Source organism: Phalacrocorax carbo, chromosome 15, assembly GCF_963921805.1.
Source record: "Phalacrocorax carbo chromosome 15, bPhaCar2.1, whole genome shotgun sequence".
Taxonomy (NCBI): Eukaryota; Metazoa; Chordata; class Aves; order Suliformes; family Phalacrocoracidae; genus Phalacrocorax; species Phalacrocorax carbo.
The window spans coordinates 13072580-13091855 of record NC_087527.1 but is presented as its reverse complement, the minus strand read 5'-3'; the positions used below and the strand labels follow the sequence as shown (position 1 = coordinate 13091855).

At 41.7% G+C, this 19276-nt stretch overlaps 1 protein-coding gene across 4 annotated transcripts in view; it reads right to left on the bottom strand.

The window, feature by feature from the left end:
- Nucleotides 1-4323: 4323 nt before the first annotated feature.
- Nucleotides 4324-19276, bottom strand: part of ADGRD1 (adhesion G protein-coupled receptor D1) — a 158017-nt gene continuing 143064 nt past the window's right edge. For all 4 annotated transcript variants that reach the window (XM_064466444.1, XM_064466445.1, XM_064466443.1 and 1 more), the window contains 4 exons: nucleotides 9356-9482; nucleotides 8060-8101; nucleotides 5238-5330; nucleotides 4324-4562 (listed from right to left, as the gene is read on the bottom strand). In XM_064466444.1, the coding sequence (XP_064322514.1) occupies nucleotides 4467-4562; nucleotides 5238-5330; nucleotides 8060-8101; nucleotides 9356-9482 (358 nt within the window). In that variant the 3' untranslated portion in view covers nucleotides 4324-4466. The remainder of the gene's footprint in view (nucleotides 4563-5237; nucleotides 5331-8059; nucleotides 8102-9355; nucleotides 9483-19276) is intronic.

Here is a 19276-nt window from a genome sequence, read left to right as displayed (position 1 = left end):
GTTAGGAGCCATGGTGTACAGCGCTTTTGTCCCAGCACTGGAGCCAGCAACAGGTGAAAGAACCAAAATTATGGTGTAGCATTAGTATTTGATAATAAATGCTCTGGTCTCAACTTAAGTGTTTTGAAGCACTTAACAAAGACGACAGTATCATTATCTTCATTTCACTGATGGAATAAACACATAGCCAGGAAAAGTTACTTGCTGAAGGTCACACAGCAGGGTAACTGCAGCGACATGACAAAACCCCCGGCATTTCTGAAACACCACCCTGTCTGACCATGCCTCTGCTCCCAGGCATCCACAACATGGACAGTTGCTGGCGGCTGATAGTTGCTGCAGTTGCTTGGCTGGAGGAGAGTGCAAACCGCCATGGAAAGTTAATTGTTGCACGTGCACCCCTCTTCTCCTGCCGAGCAAACGCCCTGTCCCCAGCCACAGAAAACAGCGGAGAAGATGATGCAGGTGTGGTGATGGGAAGAGACTTCTGACAGATGTGGATATATATAAAAATAGATATATATATATAAAATATATGTAAAATGTATGTGTGGATGTCACACACAAAATCCTATTTTCAGAGATCTGGCAGAATGATTTTCCCCTCTAAGTCTGAGACAGAACCTCTTTCTTATATCGATAAATGTCATTTTTTTCACCTGGGAACTGACCTTGATCAGGTTGCTGGAATAATTGGGTTAGAAGAAATAATCTGCAGGAGCTGCTTCGTAAACTAGGCTCCTTTCTTAAAGGGGAGGAAATCACTTTCCTCAGTGTATTCTGCGGGTATAAACTTTAATACAAAAATATTGCACATTACCACGGCACACCTGATGCATATAGCAGGACTCTCATGAGTACAGCTCTGCTTGTTTAATCACAATAGTATTCATAGGGAGCCATGATTGTTATGCTGTTGTTTATAACCCATGTCAAAAGAATAATTTGAACAAATACAAAGTTATTTTAGGAAATTAAGAATTCTTATTTATTTGGGGGGGGGGGAGAACAACAAAACTAAATCATTTTACTACTTACTGGCAAAGTCATTCTTGCTACATTACCTATTTTAACACTCACATCTCATTCAATTAAGATTTCATACCGTTGACAAAATGATGCTGCCCTGGAAAAAATATTGCAATAGCTGCTATATACAAGCCCATAAATAAACTGCAAGATTTTCAGGCTTTAAAAGACTGAGGGCAGGGAGAGATTGGTTAAAGATTCATTTGAGCATTTCTTATTCAATACATTTGCTGCATTCAGTAACAACTAAAATACATTGAATCAAACAAAAAGAATGGACTCAGTTGGCAATGGAACGCATTTGTACTTTGTGGTTGTTTTACTAGTTTATCAAAAACAGAAGAAACCCCACCCCCAACCCAGTACTATAAATACAGTGTTCTAGCTCCTAACCTCACGTGACATAAACAACAAGATAAACGGCTTCATCACAAGCAGCGTTCAGAAGTTAAAGCACGGGGCGCGGGTTATCCACTGTGGATCTCAGTAGATAAAGGGTAATAAATGCTCCCTCAGTATATATCGATGTCACGGTCTAAAGTATAAAACCAAAAACATGCTCATGCTTTTCTTAGTTTTGGTGAACAATTTCGAAATAGGGTGTAGCTGGATGAAGAACAGATTTAGCCCTTTATACTGCTGTCGTTTGTGTGTCACACGTGTTTTTTCAAGTGGACCTTGGTTAGTGACACAGGTGATCAATGTACATCCCATGGACAGAAACGCAGGCAATGAAAACTGTGTAGAGGGGAATAGTCTTAAAAATTAAGATTATTTTTTTAAAAAAAAAGCTTTTAATATGTCCTCTGGTTCACTCGTAGAGCTGTTTGTGCTATAATACAATGATTAGATGAGAAACAATCAAGGAGGGTTTCAATCTATATCCACGGTCACAGTGTAAGTAAAAAAAAACCCAAACCCCACAACAAACCCCCACATGCTCCAGTATAAAAAATATGCTTAAATACGTTGTCTGCACACAATACAAACACTGAACTCTGTTATCACAGTACTGTTCTGTTACAGTCTCCTCCATACATTCCAAGGGCTCCTTCTACTGTGTCTTTTGGGGAAAAAAAAAGTAATCATTCTCAGGCCAAGAAAAGCCCATATATTTGCACAGCTGTAATACAGTCCAATGCAGAAAAGGCTAGGGAAAAGCCATGCACAAAAGCCAAAATAAAGACCCAGCCATTTAGACACCTAGCTTTTACTGACCCGCCTTTTAGAGTTGGCTGTCAGCAACTGGAGTTATTCAGCAACAGGAAACATGAGATTAGAAGCTTATGTATTTCATGCATGTATACGTGTGACATGCACTGTGTCACATTTGGCGCTGTTCCAGCTGCATTAATCCAGCGTATATCTGGTGCGACTAAGATAATTTCTGTAGCATGTCTTAATTTGCAGCCAGAGACGAGCTTGGGCGGACTGTGGGGTTTCGGTTTGGTGACCACACCAACAAGTCCTGGCCAGGAAGGGGAGAAGGTACAGGAGGTGGAAAAGATTGGTCCAAACTGAAACAGTCAACTTTTTCTTAGTGCGGGAAGGAAACATGGAGAAAGCTTGGTTTGGATCAATCAAAATTGAAATGCACTGATATTTTCTAAACTTTCAACTCCATTTCTTTTGGATGAAACACTTCACTATATTCGGTCCTAATTAATGAATGTTTCCTGTTACCTAAAGATCAAGTTACTTTTATTTTCTTTTTCACGAATTTGCTAGCCAATAAACAATTTCCACCCTGCGCATTAGCGTGCAAATACCTTTTCTCTTGGAAATCAATAGCAAATATCTTGCTAGATTCACTGGTACCAGAAATGGTCTGAGCTGCTGAAGGTACAAACCTTCAAGAAAGAAGGAAAAAAAAAAAAAACAAAAAAAAAACAGCAACCCCCCCCAAAAAACTCCTTAGCAAAAAATGAGGCTGAAGATTTGCATATTTCCCTCCCTTTGTGGTATTTTGATAGCAATGGGAAAGCTAATTACCGTGGTAATTCCTGCAAAGCAGGATACCTGGTGTGTTAGGGAGACAGCTACCGCAAACAAGGCAGAGCTGGGGTACGACGACATGGCTGCAACGCCACGCTGATGGGGCCCTCGCTCTGGAGGCCCTGGCTGCTGAGTAAATCCTAGCGCAAGACACAATCTTCGGGGCTCCGAGCACCTCTGGGGCTTATAGTCTGCTTTACCCCCAGCTGGAAAGGAGCATCACTGGCACAGGCAAGATTGCACCCCCTTGTGCTCCAAACATCACTTCTGAGAACCTACAAAACACTGGTCAAAAGAAAAATTACAGTGTTTTTTCCTCCTTAAAGATACTTCATAGCAGTCCTAAAGGAGAAGCTATTAAGTGCTGAGCAGGGTTTAAAACCACAAAAGACTCTGCAGAGACCTATTTAAAAGATGTCTGTAGGTAACAATACATAGACTTATTTGTAGTCTGGCTGTCTTCACAGTATATCATTGCGTTACATTTTTGTGGTTGGAATTCAGTGTCTCGGTTTGACCGGTAAAAGGAGAAAGATAAGTCACAGTGCCAGGTTTTGATTTCCAAAATCTACAGCGCATTTGTGAAACGCACTTGATGGACAGTTGCTGATTGCATCCAAACGCTTCAGGCAAAGCAATACTAATACTTGTGTTGTGATATGTCTGCAGACACAAATCAGTGATCGAAATGCTGTGGGCCGCTATAGGCCATCCTTAGCCATTTCTGCCTTTTACAGGTACAATGTAAACAGCAATATCTAAAATACTAACAGGCCACGTGTAGAAGTATTAGGTGTTACATACGCTGTTTAGGAGCAGAGAGACACGTGTATATCAGCTTTGCTAATTCCACGCCCATGCTGGGAGCTGGGTAGCTGGAACCTGCTTCTCCCTCAAGCCCTGGCTTCCTCGTAGCATTTAAATTAATCACCACACTATGTATTTTGAATAAGCTTCACTTCAATAATTGGATTCTGTATGGTAATAAATGTAAACAGAGAGCGCACAGCAAGACCAGAATAGCCCCATTACAACAACACAATGGGAAGCATTTCATTTTAGAGCATAAAAATCCATCTTTCCAGAGGTATGTTGCCTTTCCTCAGTTCTGGGAGCCGGAATGATTCAGATAGCAATAAGCCTTTTTTTTGTGTACCTAGTGTTTTCATCATTGCTGACAAAACCATCCAGTGTATATTTGTGCTAGTTATTTTTACAGAGATTGCTAATAGCCAAGTGGTCGAATGTGTTACAGTTTCAAAGGCAAGCGGATGAGGGCTATTTACCCAACAAAACAACACGGCGACTTCCAATTTATTAGGCAGTGATTTAAAAAGCAGTTTTCTGCTGGTATTAACAGTGAGAAAAAAAAAAACTGGTGGACACTGTGCCAGAGGTCCTGAATGTATGGCTTGGTTTTCTCCGAGAAGCTGGTCTTACTGTCAGACTGCTGATAAATCAATGCGGTTGGCCGAATTGGTGCTTTTATCCCAGGTGTTCAGCTTTGTGGGGGATGTGGCTGGCCTGTTCCCAGTCATCTGGAAAACAAAATAATATTGAAAATGGATTTATTTATTTTGCTAAACCACTCTCGTCTGGATGAAATAAAAGCTTGAAAGCATCTATTTACATTAAGCATTGTCACGGTGTCTTAAGAGCATATGCTATAAAGGATTTTTAAGCAGTTATTGCCAGGATCTAAGGTGATTGGCAGCGGTCACTTAATAATACCTATCACTTCAGAAGTCTGGCTCTGTATAAAAACAAATGTCTTTTGCCTCAAGACAATTTAGGGAGAGCTAGAAAAGCATATTTGTGTGTTGATTTATTTAAGATTTTACTCCTCGGGCTTAAATGTAAAAGTGACCTATCAAAAAGCCATCATCATCAGACAAATATGTTGCCAAATGCTGCATATTATGAAGTCCATTACAACTGATGGGGACAGTCTGATTGAACCACACTCCAGGGTTCATAAACCTTGTTTACTTTTATTTGATAGTTTACCAGAAAGTAGAATTTTGTCCTTTGCTTTCAAAACAAATATTGAGGTTGCAACTTAATACTTGCTGATTCCACCCGTCTACACCATGCATTAGGTCAGGTACTAAAAATACCCACGTGCCTTCTTGTGTCCTGCTCTTTCTAACAGAATTTAATGTGAACACTTTCAGGCACAATGCGGGGAATAAAAAGGAAGGCGGAATACTCACAATGTCTGAACTGAAAGGTTTCACGTTGATGTTGCGAGTTGAACTGCTGGTAAGGGACCAGACCTTGGTTTTGTGCTTAAAGGCAGCTCTAACCTTTGGGAAAAAAATGAAACCAGATAGAAGATTTCTTTCAAAAAAGTTGTGTTTATTTTCACAGGTGCAGCCTACAACCATTTCCCCATTATCCTTCCTCCACATTAATGTCAGCGGACTAAAAAACAACAAACAATCTGCCGCTACATTTTTCTTTATATTTATGGTCTTATTTTAAAATTTAACTTCACTTTTCAGGTACTCATACGTTAAATACAAAGCATTTTATGACCTCACTTAAGTCTCATTTCATTGGCAACATTTTCATGTTATCTGGGTTATCCCATCCTTCTAGATGTCCAAGGTATGACTGCATTACCATTCACCTTGTTAAAAAAAACCATAATAAAAGCAAAAAATAAAACCCAAAACTGCAGGGCACATAAGCGTACATGCCCCGTATTTGCAGTTCTGGTTTGAAAGATTTCATAAGGTGCCATTATATTGATTTTCAGCATCTCACTTTCACATTTTCTGACTAAATATACAGCCCCGGGCTGGACCACAAGCTCCCCGCGTTGGGCGGGCTCTCCCTGGAGCTCACACAGCCCTGATAGTGCTCAGGTGCCACGAGGACGTAAGGCAGCTGCCAGCTTTTTGAAAATCTGGAGGTTTTTAAAGACGCTGGATGAAATTCCCTGTGGATGTAGGAAGATTCTGCACCAAGGTGAAAATAATCAGCTGCATAACCAAAAGATGGTAAGGCACTCATTCTTTAGGCAAGTAGGTGAGATTTATCGAGGCTTACTGACTGGAGGTGATTGACCAGTGTTACGATGTTGTGATAAAGACCGTCTTGTCGGGAGGAGCATAGTCCGCAAAACACACGAAGTAATCCTTCCTCCCTCTTCGACGCTGGCATGGCCCCAGCTACAGTGCTGTGTCCAGCATCCCAGGAAAACCAGGGACCAGCTGGAGACAGCCCCGAAGATCAGAGCAGTGAGGATGATCACAGGTCAAGCAGACACACGTTATGAGATGCTCAGGTTGTTTAATCAGAAGAGGAGACTGAGGGAAGACAGGCTAAGCCTTACAGTCTTCCCTTTCCTGCAGAGAGGAAGGGAATTATCTACTCTTCATAAACATAGTAGCTAAAAAAGGAAAGAAAAAGCTCAAACTGCAATACGAGCGATGACACCTACGGTTCGGGAGTGGCAGTGGTGAGGCACGGCGCCAGACCTCTGAGGGAGGCTGGGGGGCTTCGAGGGCTGAGCTGTCGGGGGTGACACCAGGGTGCTGGACGTGTGCTGCAGGAGAGGCTGCTCAGGTCCCTGTCAAACCCGTTCTCCTGTGTGGCTTCTAGCGTGTGTGCATTTCCCGTCCAGGCGCACTGGGAGTAAAGCTCGCTTTTTTACCCAACCCCTTGGAAATATCTGCAGATTTCACTTTACAGTATCTGTGTTTTACTTCTAAGGTAAGAACAAAATTCTCAAGAGGAATTCTCGCAGTTTAGCTGAAGTATTTTAGATATGCACAGCGTATGATGGAGCCAATAAGAAGCCAATAAGCTCTGCAAAAACGACAGTTCACATTAGCTATAAATGAACTGGTTTTTCAGGATACAAATTCTGAAAAGTTCCTGAATTTAATTTCTCATGAGGTTCCTGGAAAAATGGCAGCAAATCAAATATTTGTATTTGATGTAAGGCTTTTGAAGCTTGACAGCAGGAGGAAAGCTTTCTAAGCCTGGGGGAGAATAGAATAAAGAAATATTTTTTCCTTCTTACCTTTAACCTGCCTGCTTAACTTTAGTTGATTTCAACAAAGATCAAGATTTCACAGTCAGTCCTGGCTCTCCAAACTGATTGTGGCAAAGATCATATCAATGCTCTAAGACTGAATAGTTTGGCAAATATTAATAAACAATAACGTCTCCACAGAAGAGCTGGAGTGCTACTGGTCATCAGGAGGAGGCGGGACGCTACGGGGCAGAGCTACTTAGCGGCATCCAGGAGAGCGAGCTGTGGGACAATGACAGCTATGTGGGTATTCCCTGAGCAGTACCCGCCCTAAGAAACTTTCCTTGTCGCTAATACGTGTGGCTGAACATTTTCAGCTATCTGCTATGGGAGGAGAGGATGGTGCAAGCTCCAGGCCCAGCAGAGATGGTCTCCACAAGCCCCATTTACATCAGTCTTGCCTTGGCTTTACTCCAGTTGCTCTGAGAGAGCCTTAATGCAAAAAGATGCCTCTTGGTCCACTATGAATAACCGAACTTCCTGCCAAGAAAAATACCTGGAATATGTTCTATTCTGTTTGGTTTCCCACTAAGGACTGCATGAGCAACTCCCAAAAGTATGTTTTCCTGAGAATAATATTTATTTTCCTCTCTGGAACTGCAGACGTAACAAAGCCAGAGGGTCCCCAACGGGGCTGCCAGAGCGAGTCCTGCTCCCACTATTTAAGCATCCTCCCTTATCAGCACAGCCCGTGCCCTGCTCAGCACCTCCAGCCCTCAGGAGTGCTTCTTTGCTTCATCTTCAGCTGCTTTCTCTTAGCTTTGTGGTTTTTTTTTTTTTGAACCTTTCTTATGTTACAAAAGAATAAACCTCAAGCATGGGTCGAAAAGATGCAATATACAAAGTCACTGACTGTCATGTATTAATTGAAAGAAAGAAGAAATCAGTGGCATAGCAGGCAACGATAATGGAGAAGGTATTTTCTTGTCTTATACTTGTGTTACTTGACTTTGGTGACACCAAATTTGTTAAGACCATTTGGTTACATACCTCTGAATTCAGAAGACAGTGAAACAGGAACATGAAAAATCCCTGAAAACAGATAAAGGGAGAAGGGTGAAGACTGACAGTGGGGAATGGAATACAATAATGTATTTCTCACCATATTGGCTAAAGCAGGCATTGAGCAGCTGGAGATCTATAAATATTGAAGGGTAGGGCAAATCGTGCCCCATGTTAAACTGGGGAAACCTGCAGCGTTAGGTTACTATGAGGCTTGTCTGGACCTTTTCCTGTAAAACAGCACCTCGTAGCCTTTGGGGTGCTAAAGGAGAAATCTGGCTGAAAAGAAGTGGGAATTCTGTTTTCACAGGAAAAAGAAACCTTTTGGTTTGTGCTTGTAAAGATAAAGGCAGAGGGAAATGCTCTTTGGGAAACACCAGGTCAATATTTTTCACACTAGAAAAGCGAGGTATTAGCATTAGCAAAATTTTTACAAAATAATTTTGCTGTCTTTGGGCTTTTTGTCCCATGGAAAGTGAAAAAGTCCCATCCCCTTTCCCTCCCAAAGTAATTTTATTTTCTTTTGGGGACTATTCAGCCAAACTTATGGGGGGGTTTTTTGGATGAAAATTGGAACGTTCCTTAGCTTATGTGGAGAACTCTGTTGAACTCTTTTTACGGCCATGCTGGTATTTGTTCCTGAGGCAAAAAAGGATTTACAGGACTTAATTTCTTCTTCCACTTTGTAACCATTACTCGAGAAAGAATTATAACACAACTATAGATTTATGCCTCCACTGAAAAATCCGCTTAAAGCTAAGCAGATGCTTATGTTCCTTCTTGGACGGAACTATTTTTCTGGACTGGTGCCTTAAGAAGACGAGGGTTAATTGCCTGCCTGCAAGAGTCATGTGCCGGTTTCTGCAGCATGCAGAATAGCTCCACTTTTCTCCTTATGCCGTGGCATTCCCACAAACTTCTGTTCGCTTTCATTTAGGCACCGTAATGAAGCCTCAAACTGACACTGAAAAATTGTTCCAGTATTTGTACTAGAGAATCTTGCCTGTGGTACATGGTGCTGGGAGAATGAATTTCATTTCTCAAGCTCACTCTCTCATTTATTTAATTATTGCTCCTGGAAGCACTAAGGAGTGGGATAAAAGTTCTGTTTACACGGAGACGAAACAATTGCCAGCGTTCTCTGGTCAATACAGGCTTAAAAGACAGAGGAATGAACATAGTAAGAAACCAATAAACACAGGCATGTGAAAACATTACTAATGATCCATGTGTTGGATCTCAGGAGCAGTTCAGCAACCATAAACTTTCCCACCAGGTACTTACTTGTAGTGAATTGAAAACAGCAAATATATACTGAAATACTAATGCGTGGGCATTGACAGCCAAAATCCCAAAGATCCATGAGCTTCCCAAGATTGGTAAGAGAACAGCGACGGCTTTAGCTGTTAGTCTGAAAGAGAAGATGAAAATAGGAAATGAGATGAGACAGCTAAACAAATTTCAGCCGCCGCACCAGGGGGTTTATCGGTTACGTCCTGGCAGCAAGGCAGCGTGTGTATGACTCTCTTCACCATGAAATTCTTCTAACAGGCAAGTTTCTTAATTACTCATTCCTTGACTATGAAAATGGGGATAGCAGAACTTTGGTATCACGTGGGATAAATACAGATTGAGAGTCAGAAACTGAGGGTGCAGGGGGAGAGATGGTGAGATGGTCCTGTAATACGGCAGCCACAGCTTCAGTTTACAGTGAAGTATCACCATTTCGTCCTTGAGGAGTCAAGAGTAAGATTCAAAAACAGAGGGCAGAAACCAAGAACAAAGGCAGCATCACCTGGAAAAACTAAAACTACTGTATAGTATATCCGAAACGCACTTGCTCAGCACTAGAGCTGAGTGAAGACAACATGCTATTTCTCTTATAGAAAGTGACTTGGCATTTTTAATCACCACGAATGGGAAGGAACATGCTGCACCTCTGCAAAATGCAGATCCTCCAACACCGCGGTGTTATTCTGCTACCACCCTGCTTTGTTCAGGGTTGATTCAGAGAAATGTATGCCAAATACTGAAATAGCTTGTGTTTCTTGGAGGTCCCTCCTGATAGATCTTCACTCTGCTCAGCTCGCAGGACTCGGCAGAATTTCAATAAAAGGTGATATGACAGCTGAAAAGCTAATAGCACTGAGAAAATAAGAGGGATTTTTTGGCTCTGCCTTAATGAGCTTTGTACAGTATCTTTGCTATAGTGGTAGATGAAAAGAAACTGTGGTATACCAGAGGATTACATGATCACAGAAAGTTTTCTGCAGCAGCTGAATTCTGTGGACCAACTTTTATATAAAGAGTAAGCAAAGGGAGCCGCAGAGAAAACAAAGGCACAGCATTTAGAATTGTAAGATCACACTATGTCTCTTCAGTGTATTCATAGCCTTCTACATTGAAGACCAAAGAACTATGCACTTTCTACAAGGCGCTTGTTTCCTTCATCTGCAACAGGAATTAAGGGCAGCCAAACCTCACAGAGATCTCAGGACCCTGCAGAACAGGTACCGGCAAGTCTTGCATTCCTTTTCCGCTTTGACATAAACATTGCTACTGTCTCTCTCTGCAGCTGAACGCCACTCAGCCACTTCCCAGACAGGCACAACTGACAAAATTTAACTCACAATTATTGCTTGTCCCACACAGTTGTCTTCTCCTTATAAAGCGCCTCAGAGCATCATCTCTGATTCATGCTAACGAGTTGCTCTAAAGAATTGTACTTTGGGGTCTGCGTATACCCTGTAATATTGACTTCAAGAGTGTCATACTAATAGCCTTACAGAGTGTTTCTAGCTTAAGCACAGAAATATTAGGAAGACAAGCAGATTACTCTGTGGAAGTCCTTGCCACAGGATGCTATGGACATCTAAAAAGGCTCCTATGAATTCATGGAAGATAGCTCTGTTGTGGATTGTTAAATGTGACAGTTCAGATGCAGCTGCTTGTGCAGGAAGTCCCTGATCTTTTGTGTGCTGAAGGGTGGGAGCCTGTGTTTGGAGAAGAAGCGCTCTGCTTGACCTTTATAGTGGGGATACATGGTTGGATGGACCCCCAGTCCACCTGGTTTAATCCGAGATGGCAGTCCTCCTGTTCCTAATCCATCTGGCTTTTTGAATAAAACAATAAACACCTCCCCAGTTTGTTTTCACATCAATTTGACCTGGTAAAGGCAGGTGTAAAATCGAGCAGGGCCAGGTGACCAATAGTGGAGTTAATAAGTCATCACTCACTTTTTCCCAGTAAGTGCTAAACATCTAGTTCACAGCACTGGGCAACCCCAAAACATTCATGATGCCTGTCCACTCTGTAATCGCTCAAAATCCCCCATGAATCCCACAGGGCAAAACACTCTTGTCAAGACACCACTAACTAGACAGCCTGGTGCAATTTTGCCTGTCAAGGATGATAGGTGTCGAACCTTTGCACGCCCAGGCACCACGTTTTCAGTGACAGCTATCCAAGGACAAACTCTTCCTCATGGGCAGCCGAGTACACTTTTGGTGGTAGGACAGAAAGCACAAAAAAGGGGAACCGTCCCCATGTGAAATGTCCTGACCCAACAAGGCAGATAGATCTAATCCCTACTTACCACAGCACTTATAAAAACTTACTGAAATCCTGTTGTAGCCCGCGTGATTTAAGCACATTCTTACAATTAAATGTGTTTAAAATATTTCCGTGAATTTAGTCTATGGTACAATTATAGATAAAGAAGCCAAGAGGGCAGTAAAGGGAACAGAGGTAGTGAGAAGCTAAAAGTAAGTCCATGCTTGCTAAAGCTCCATTTTTCAGAAATTAGCAGATTTCTATTTAGCGGGAAACCTATGCAAGAGAGAACGTTGTTTTAGGGAGATTAATGTCCTACTTGTGCCCCCTCGTACAGATTAAAGTACAGGTTCAGGAGAGAAGTGCACAGAGCTGCGTGACAAGAGACCGCTTGTAATTACAACAAACATAAAACAAATGAGAATTTTGTACAACACAATTCAAGGAAGGAGTCTTTTAATTAAACTTGGAGACAAGACATCTTGACCATTTCAGTCACCTGAGCACACACTTCATTATATCCTTGATTAAAAGTGTATGTTGAAGTACTGCATAGGCTTCAGGTTCACAGGGAAAGCTGGGACAGGGAAGAATCTGGAATATATTTTTTTTTCCTTACTGATTTGTATCTTTATGTCTTTGGCCATGAATATTTCTGCACAATTCAAATTAATTCTGCAAAGAAAGTTCAGCCAGAAAATGACAGAATACCTTAAAGCTTGAGCTCTCCTATTTGATTAAAAAATGCATTGTAAAAGGAATAATTTTAAAACAACCGATACAAGTTTCTTTTAATGAATCGAGGCTGTTTTGGGTTTCTCTCCCTGTTAAGATTGAAGTTCATCACCTCGGTTCTAACATAAGCCCTGCTCCATCGGGGAGCTGCCAGCAGACCACCTCTTGCAATAAACTTTGTGCAGAAAGACCTGTGTAATCGTACAGAGCCCTTGTGCCTTCAGGAAAACGCGGCTGTGCCGGGTTCAGGCCAGACTGGGGGGAGGATACGTGAACACCTGGAAGATGGAGGAGGTACATTCAGGTTCCATGATGGATTAGACGTCCTCTCCCACCTGATGCAGCAGGTGGTCAGTATGCCCAGCACAGCCACACTGTGAACCTGTCTTCGTGGCAAAACGCCCTGTTTTCTTTTTCTCTTTTGTTCTCACACGCTCGATTTTTATAAAATTTGCGGTTTGGAATATCATTTTGCCCAGCCAGTTTGTTGCCAAAAATAAGTTTTCATAATTTCTTTCTGAGTCAGAGCATAAAAAGCTTCATCTGTAATTTGTAGTTGGGGGCAGAATAGAGTTAGGTACTCGATTTCAGCATTTTCAAACTCATTCTTACAGTTTGGATTTTCAGGAGCCTTTAACATCACAAATGCCTTACATATTTTTTAAAATAAGGTATTAACGAAGGCTGCTCACTATTAAGCACAGGGTCCAGCACATGTGCACCAGAAATACATAACTAAAAACGAAAACAAAATACAGACATGTGGGATTTTTCATGCGAATGTATTAATGTTTCATGCACATCCATGCAGAAGAGCAGCCATGTGAGGGTGGAATTCTTTTACGACTAAGGGTCAGCTCTGCATATGTACCACTGAAATCTCATTAGGTCTTTTTTTTTTTTCCCCTAATTACTGCACAGCTTTCTATGCTTGCATGCTCTGAATTTCAACCTATGTATGAAATTATTAGTTCAAGGTGTTTATGAGCTTTATTCACCAAGCAAAGGACTCAGCTCTATACTGTTCCTGGTCCTCTTTTATTTTCTTCCACTTACCCCTCCCTTTCCCATCGTTATTTCATTTCATCTTTGAACTTTAAAAAAGAAAAATACTAAATGTAAAATGCTGCGTCAGAACACCATTAAGGTGGCAAGGTTAAAAAAGTCTTAGGAATACAAAAGTTAAATGTTCACCAGGCACATTAATTCTGACACACTGCACATTATTTTTTTTTATTCCCGTTTTTCTTTGCTACATGAATATTTTAGTAGATTAGTTCTAGTACACTAAGATGTAGAGCGCAATCAAATACATGTTGTTTCTGGAGCAGAAATACTGCATGACTTAAACTGTGCAACTTTTAAAAAGTCACTACCATCGCTTGAGCTTTTTATTGTCTATGAAATTGGTGATGTGAAGAAGCAATACTTTGGGGCAGGGGCAGATTTTACTTTGCAAATATTGAGCTCCAGCCCCACCAGGACTTCATAAACCTTGCTAAAGTCTTTCTTTGCCCTTATGCCCTAATGTGTCAGAAAACAGAATGGCCATTGCCTTATAAAGGACCCTCTAAATTTCTCCTGTGTGCCCCTTCTCATGCTCTGGCCTTGGAAATTAGAAGCAACCTAACAGCCTGTTTCTTATGTACACTTTTAAAAGCTCAGATATTGCTACTCTTTTGCGGTCTAATAGCATTAAGTTTGGTGAGCTTTTTGTCTCTCTGCATCTATATACACTGAGTGATCAGCCCTGGAATGAATTAATTAGGAGCCAAGCAAAATCAGCACAAAAGATTTCTCCTGTCTATTGTTTCATTCAGCCAAGGTGTTTTTTTTTTTAAAGTATGTACCTATTATTACTTAGTAATATAGACAACTTCTGGAAAATACAAATATATCTTGAGTCTGATTAAATTTTTATATCCAGTGTATAGGGAATAACCTTTGGGATTTTACCAGCTGTACATAGCCTGTCTATCAATTCAGTCGATGGTGAGGGTTGTTGCTCCCTGTGCCCCGGCACTAACAATCTCTTCGTCTGGGCTGCAGAGACTTCTGAAGCACCGCTCACCACGGCCCGCTTTGGCATGACTTGCTTTCTTTACAATTTGGGTGCCGGTTGCAGAAAGCAAGCAGCCGCGAAGTAGGGCTGCTCAGCGCCACATCCTCTGCCACCAGGCCTGCAGGGGCTGCTCTGCAGACGTCGCTGGTCCTTGTCAGCGCGTACAGAGTCCCACGCACCTGAGTGCTCGCGTGCGAAGCCCGGTGTCGGCTGGGGAAGAGCGGAGTCCTTTGAAAATCATTAGAAAATTTTTCTGATGCACTTCTTCCAAGAACAGCGTTAACTTTATGCCTTAATTGTTAATCAAGCTGTCCATTTAACATGAATTCACCCTTTAAATCTCCTGTGGAAAAAAGTATTTTTCTTCCCTTTTCCTGTTCTTACAGTTTAATTCTAATTCCCGAGAAGTGAACCTTGCTCACCAGAGATTTTCCACTCCAAATTTCTTCAGTTAGCGCTGTTTGATTGCTTTTGGTTTAGCATTCACTTCAGTGCAGGCTTGTGGTATTTTCTGTGTACCTTGCTCAGTCAGCGCCAGGCTGTAGCCAGTGTTTGACACGAGCTGAGCTCCTGACGCGTGCGCTGATCGATCAATAGAGGAAGGGAACTTTTCCGAGTTGGATAATTATCATAGCTGCATTGAAGGCCTGGTGTGCAAGAAGTACCGGTTTCAGCACCTCTGAGGCGTATTTTCAATACCAACATCATACAAAATCATTGCACCGTTACTGAAGTTACTAGGAACATTTTTCCAAGAGCAAGGTTGGGCCTTATAGTTTTATTGTATTTGCAATTGGCCTGGAACAGCGCTACTCAGCCGAGATTGCTCCCTTCCCCTTATTTAATCTCTGCCCTTTTCTGCTATTGCCCTGAGCACACTGTCGATATCTTACACCGAGGCAGAATGACTACACTGACGGCTACAAGAAAGAAGTTTCACTGCTTGCAGGAAAAAAAAAACTTTATTACTTCTGTGAAGAGGGCCCCTAATTCACAAATCAATTTTATTGGTTATATATGGAGCATTAATCCTTTTAAGACTTCGGACATCCGCTTTTCTGTCATGATGCCTGCTGAAGAACTAAATTCAGACCCACAAGCCAAGATTATATAATAATTGGAGGGAACACTGCCTAAAAATGGCAAAAAATCCTTCACAACAATTCACCAAAATTGTTACCCTGACAAATAGGCCTTTTAACTGAAATTTCTCTCGTTTCTTAAACCCTTCACTTGCTACTGTAAGGAAAATCCTTTGCACTTTATATAAAAATAATTGAATCCAAAAATCTGTAACCAACATTTTGGATTAACGCTGGGAAAACTCGACTTCAGTGTCAGTTTCCCATGTGTTACAAGTAGCGTTCACTCCCCTCTAAGCTGGGAGCTGGGAACCTGCTGGGAAACCGCACGCAGCAATCCTGGCTGCGCAGGAAAATGTTTTCCATTCAAGTTCAGCAGTGCTCCCACCACACACCTCGTCTGATCAGCACGCGGGCTTTCATCCCTGGGATGGCTGAGGAGCGGCAGTTCTGGCCGTCGCATTCAGGAGCGCGGTGTGCTGCTGCTCACTTTGCTGCCCGAGGGGCAAAACCAGTCCTAAGCCGTTTAGGTGGTGAGCTGCCACCGACATCAAGCAGATGCATGGAAGAACACTGATAATAACTCCCCTGTTTTAGTGAACTCGGCAGTGAGCAGCAATGAAACACAACAGTCTTCGGGGCTGATCCAAAGCCACTGATATCATTTGGAGTCTACAGGATCAAGCTCCCTTTCACTCCTCAGTAAAAACGAACCAAATCTCAGTGCAGTAATACACGGGTGCTATAAGCAGCTCAGCAGAGTAGCCAAAGCGCAGGCTTGAGAGGCAAATCCCTCAGGACCCCTCCTAACTCAGTAACCAATTTACTCCATACACTGCGTGCAAGTGACATTGAGAGTAGGTGCCTGGGGCTTTTTTCAAAATGAAATTAATCTCTGAACTCTGCTAGACATCTTGATCTAACGAGTAGAACGCTCAAGAAGGACAGACATGGGTTTTAATTCTGCTCCTACCACTGAGCTCCGACAAATATAGAGGCACTTTTTTTCTCCTCCTATACTTAGTCTTGGTTATACAAACAATAAGGCTGATGGCACAAGGAATGTCTTTTAATTAGCACATACACAGTTCCCAGCCTAATCTTGAGTGATTTCTAGGCACAACTATAAGAAATAATTAAAGAAAAAGAAAAACAAAAAGACCCCAAAACCCAAACAAGCCAAAAACCACTGGTAACTGCAGATGCCATTTCCCGTTTTCCCAAATGTTATTTGCCCTTTCAAAATGATGTTGTAAAACTGAATAAGAAATGTTTACAGACACTTCAGAGCATTGCTTGCTGGTGAGTGCCGTTTATAATCCAGGGAAGACACTGCTAGTCGAAAGTATTATAGCTATGAAAACAAAAATCTAGGCTGCAACAGTAACTAAATTCAGATTGATTTTTATTGTGTGAGTGGGGGTGTGTGTGGCATTACTCCTTTTCCTTTAGCTCAGTGTACAACACCAGCCCTCTCACTGCAGGCCCTCACAAGAAGGCAGGTGCTGCCAAAGCAGTGCCAATTCTCATAAATCTTCCCAAAAGCTAAAGCCATCTTTAGTGGAATCAGCATTTGCCCAGAATATAGCAGGTGTGGGCTCAAGTCACGCTGCTGCCTGAGGGATTGCAGTTCCCTTTATTCCAGAGGAGCATTTTGACTCCCTGCTTGATGCTCCTTCTCGCCTATTGAACCTGTTCCGCTTGCATTAAACAATTAAATATTCACTGGGTCAGAGAGAGAAGGTGCACGCCACAGATTAGCTGAGGCACTCCCTTGAGAGGGGAGTGTCCTACCTAATCCTTGCTTTATTAATATTTCGTATTTTATATCAAATATTCAGTGGAGCAGGGGCTGAAATCCAAGTCTCCCTTCAAACCCCCTTCAAGCCTGACAAAATAATGGCCATTGACCAGAAATGAAGGCACCTTAAGTATTTTAATGTTGAGAAGGCAATTCCAGGGGCTTGCTGAATTGACTTTTGACTTCAGCACCTAACCAGGGATTTAGGAACCCATGCCTTGCTAAGGCCTCCGACAGATCAAGCCCCATCTCACCTCCATCACCTCCTGATCCTAAAACTACAAAAGAAAAAAAAATATTTCCCAGAGAAAGTAATAAGTACTTAAGTAAAACATGTTCTTCTCCTTGTCTTTTATGCAAGGTATTAAAAGAATATAAAGAATTAAATCATCCTGTCCTTACAAGCTGACTTTTCAGTGGTTACGATTTTCCCAGGGGAACTGAATTTGCAGTGGGAATTTTTCCATTCTCTTTGTAAGACTCCTTTCTCCAACATTTTTTGACACTAATTCTCTCACTGCACTGCTGCTGAGACAGTATTCTCTGCTTCTCGCGCCTCAAGGTCAAGGTTAGAGCTAATTTTCCACTGAACCTTGCCATTGAGCCATCAAAGAAAATAACAAGAGCTTATTCTCACAGTAGAAGAATGGTCTACATCCAACCAAGGAGTATTAATAATTGGGTTTGGATGAGAAGATTCAATACCTGCACTTGGAGGCTTTGTATCACAGGATTCCCGGTTGCACGTGTATTCATTCCCAAGAGACACCCAAAAGCTTCTTTGTTCTTAGTGAAGTCATGGTTTTTAAAAGGTGGCCGGGAGCTTTTGCTAGTGAATAGTCTTGTTGCGTATTTGTGCTTTAATCATCAAAACATTGTGTCTCTCTGTGCTGCCTTTCATGCTCTGCTTCTACTGAAGCATCTCTTGAACCTCAGGAACAGCCCCAGTGTAACAGAGTATGTATGTTTTCTACTTTCCCACAGCAACCTTTAAAAGAACACACAGTATAAATATTTCCAGTTAAATGATCGCTTAAGATCTGCTGAGCACCATCATAGGTGAGCAACGATACAATCCTTATGTGTACAATCATTTATAATAAATTCACAATTCAAACTTATTACTTCACGGAAGTGGTGTATTTCTTCAAAATGCCTTTAGTAGACTAAAGGGTTGGCTGTTTGTTGCAGTCACATGTTAGATTTTCTGGAAGTCCAGAAAATGTGGCTGCTGAAAAGGTTTTTTGGGAAACTCTGGTAATGGGTGACAGCACAAACTTCCCAGCAGCTGGTATTGAAGGCCACAGCCGGAAGCCAAAATAATCACATTCTCAGAAAACCATGTGGAAAATGAAAGCAACTTAAAAGAAAAAGGAAAAGAACAAGCCCTGACCCTTACAATAGTGAAGATCTGTGGATTTCTTGAACACAAACCATTCACTTCCCTATTTCTTGCAGTGTTGGGTACTTCCTTAAAACCTGATTCTGGAGTGACTTTAAAGGAAGTCAGAGGGGGAAAAAAGACAAGAAAATATTACCCACTTCCACTTCAGGGGTTCTTTAATAGTCTCACAAAAACAGATTGACTGGGAAGCCTGGAGGGATTAATTTGTGGTTTTAAAAAGAATATAAATTGCAATGTTCTAATGGGTCAGGTCTTTTTCATATAGCAAGCTGTTAGTAAGCGTCAGTTTGTTTCCAAAGGTGGAACAGTCCTCTTGGTTTTTCAGTTGGCACCTTACAGAGCAAGTGCCCAAGTAAAGAGAAGTATTTTTTTCTCACAACCAGACAATAAAAACTATGCAGGAAGCTTTGATTTTATCCATATACAGTTAGCCATGAGCTAGTCCTGGGTTCAGAAAGGTTGTGGTATTATTTCTGTTTCTAGAGCAGACAAAGTTATCAAACAATTAGTTGCCAAATATGACCATAAAGTAAGTCATAGGCGCAACGTATTAATAGGATAATCTAAC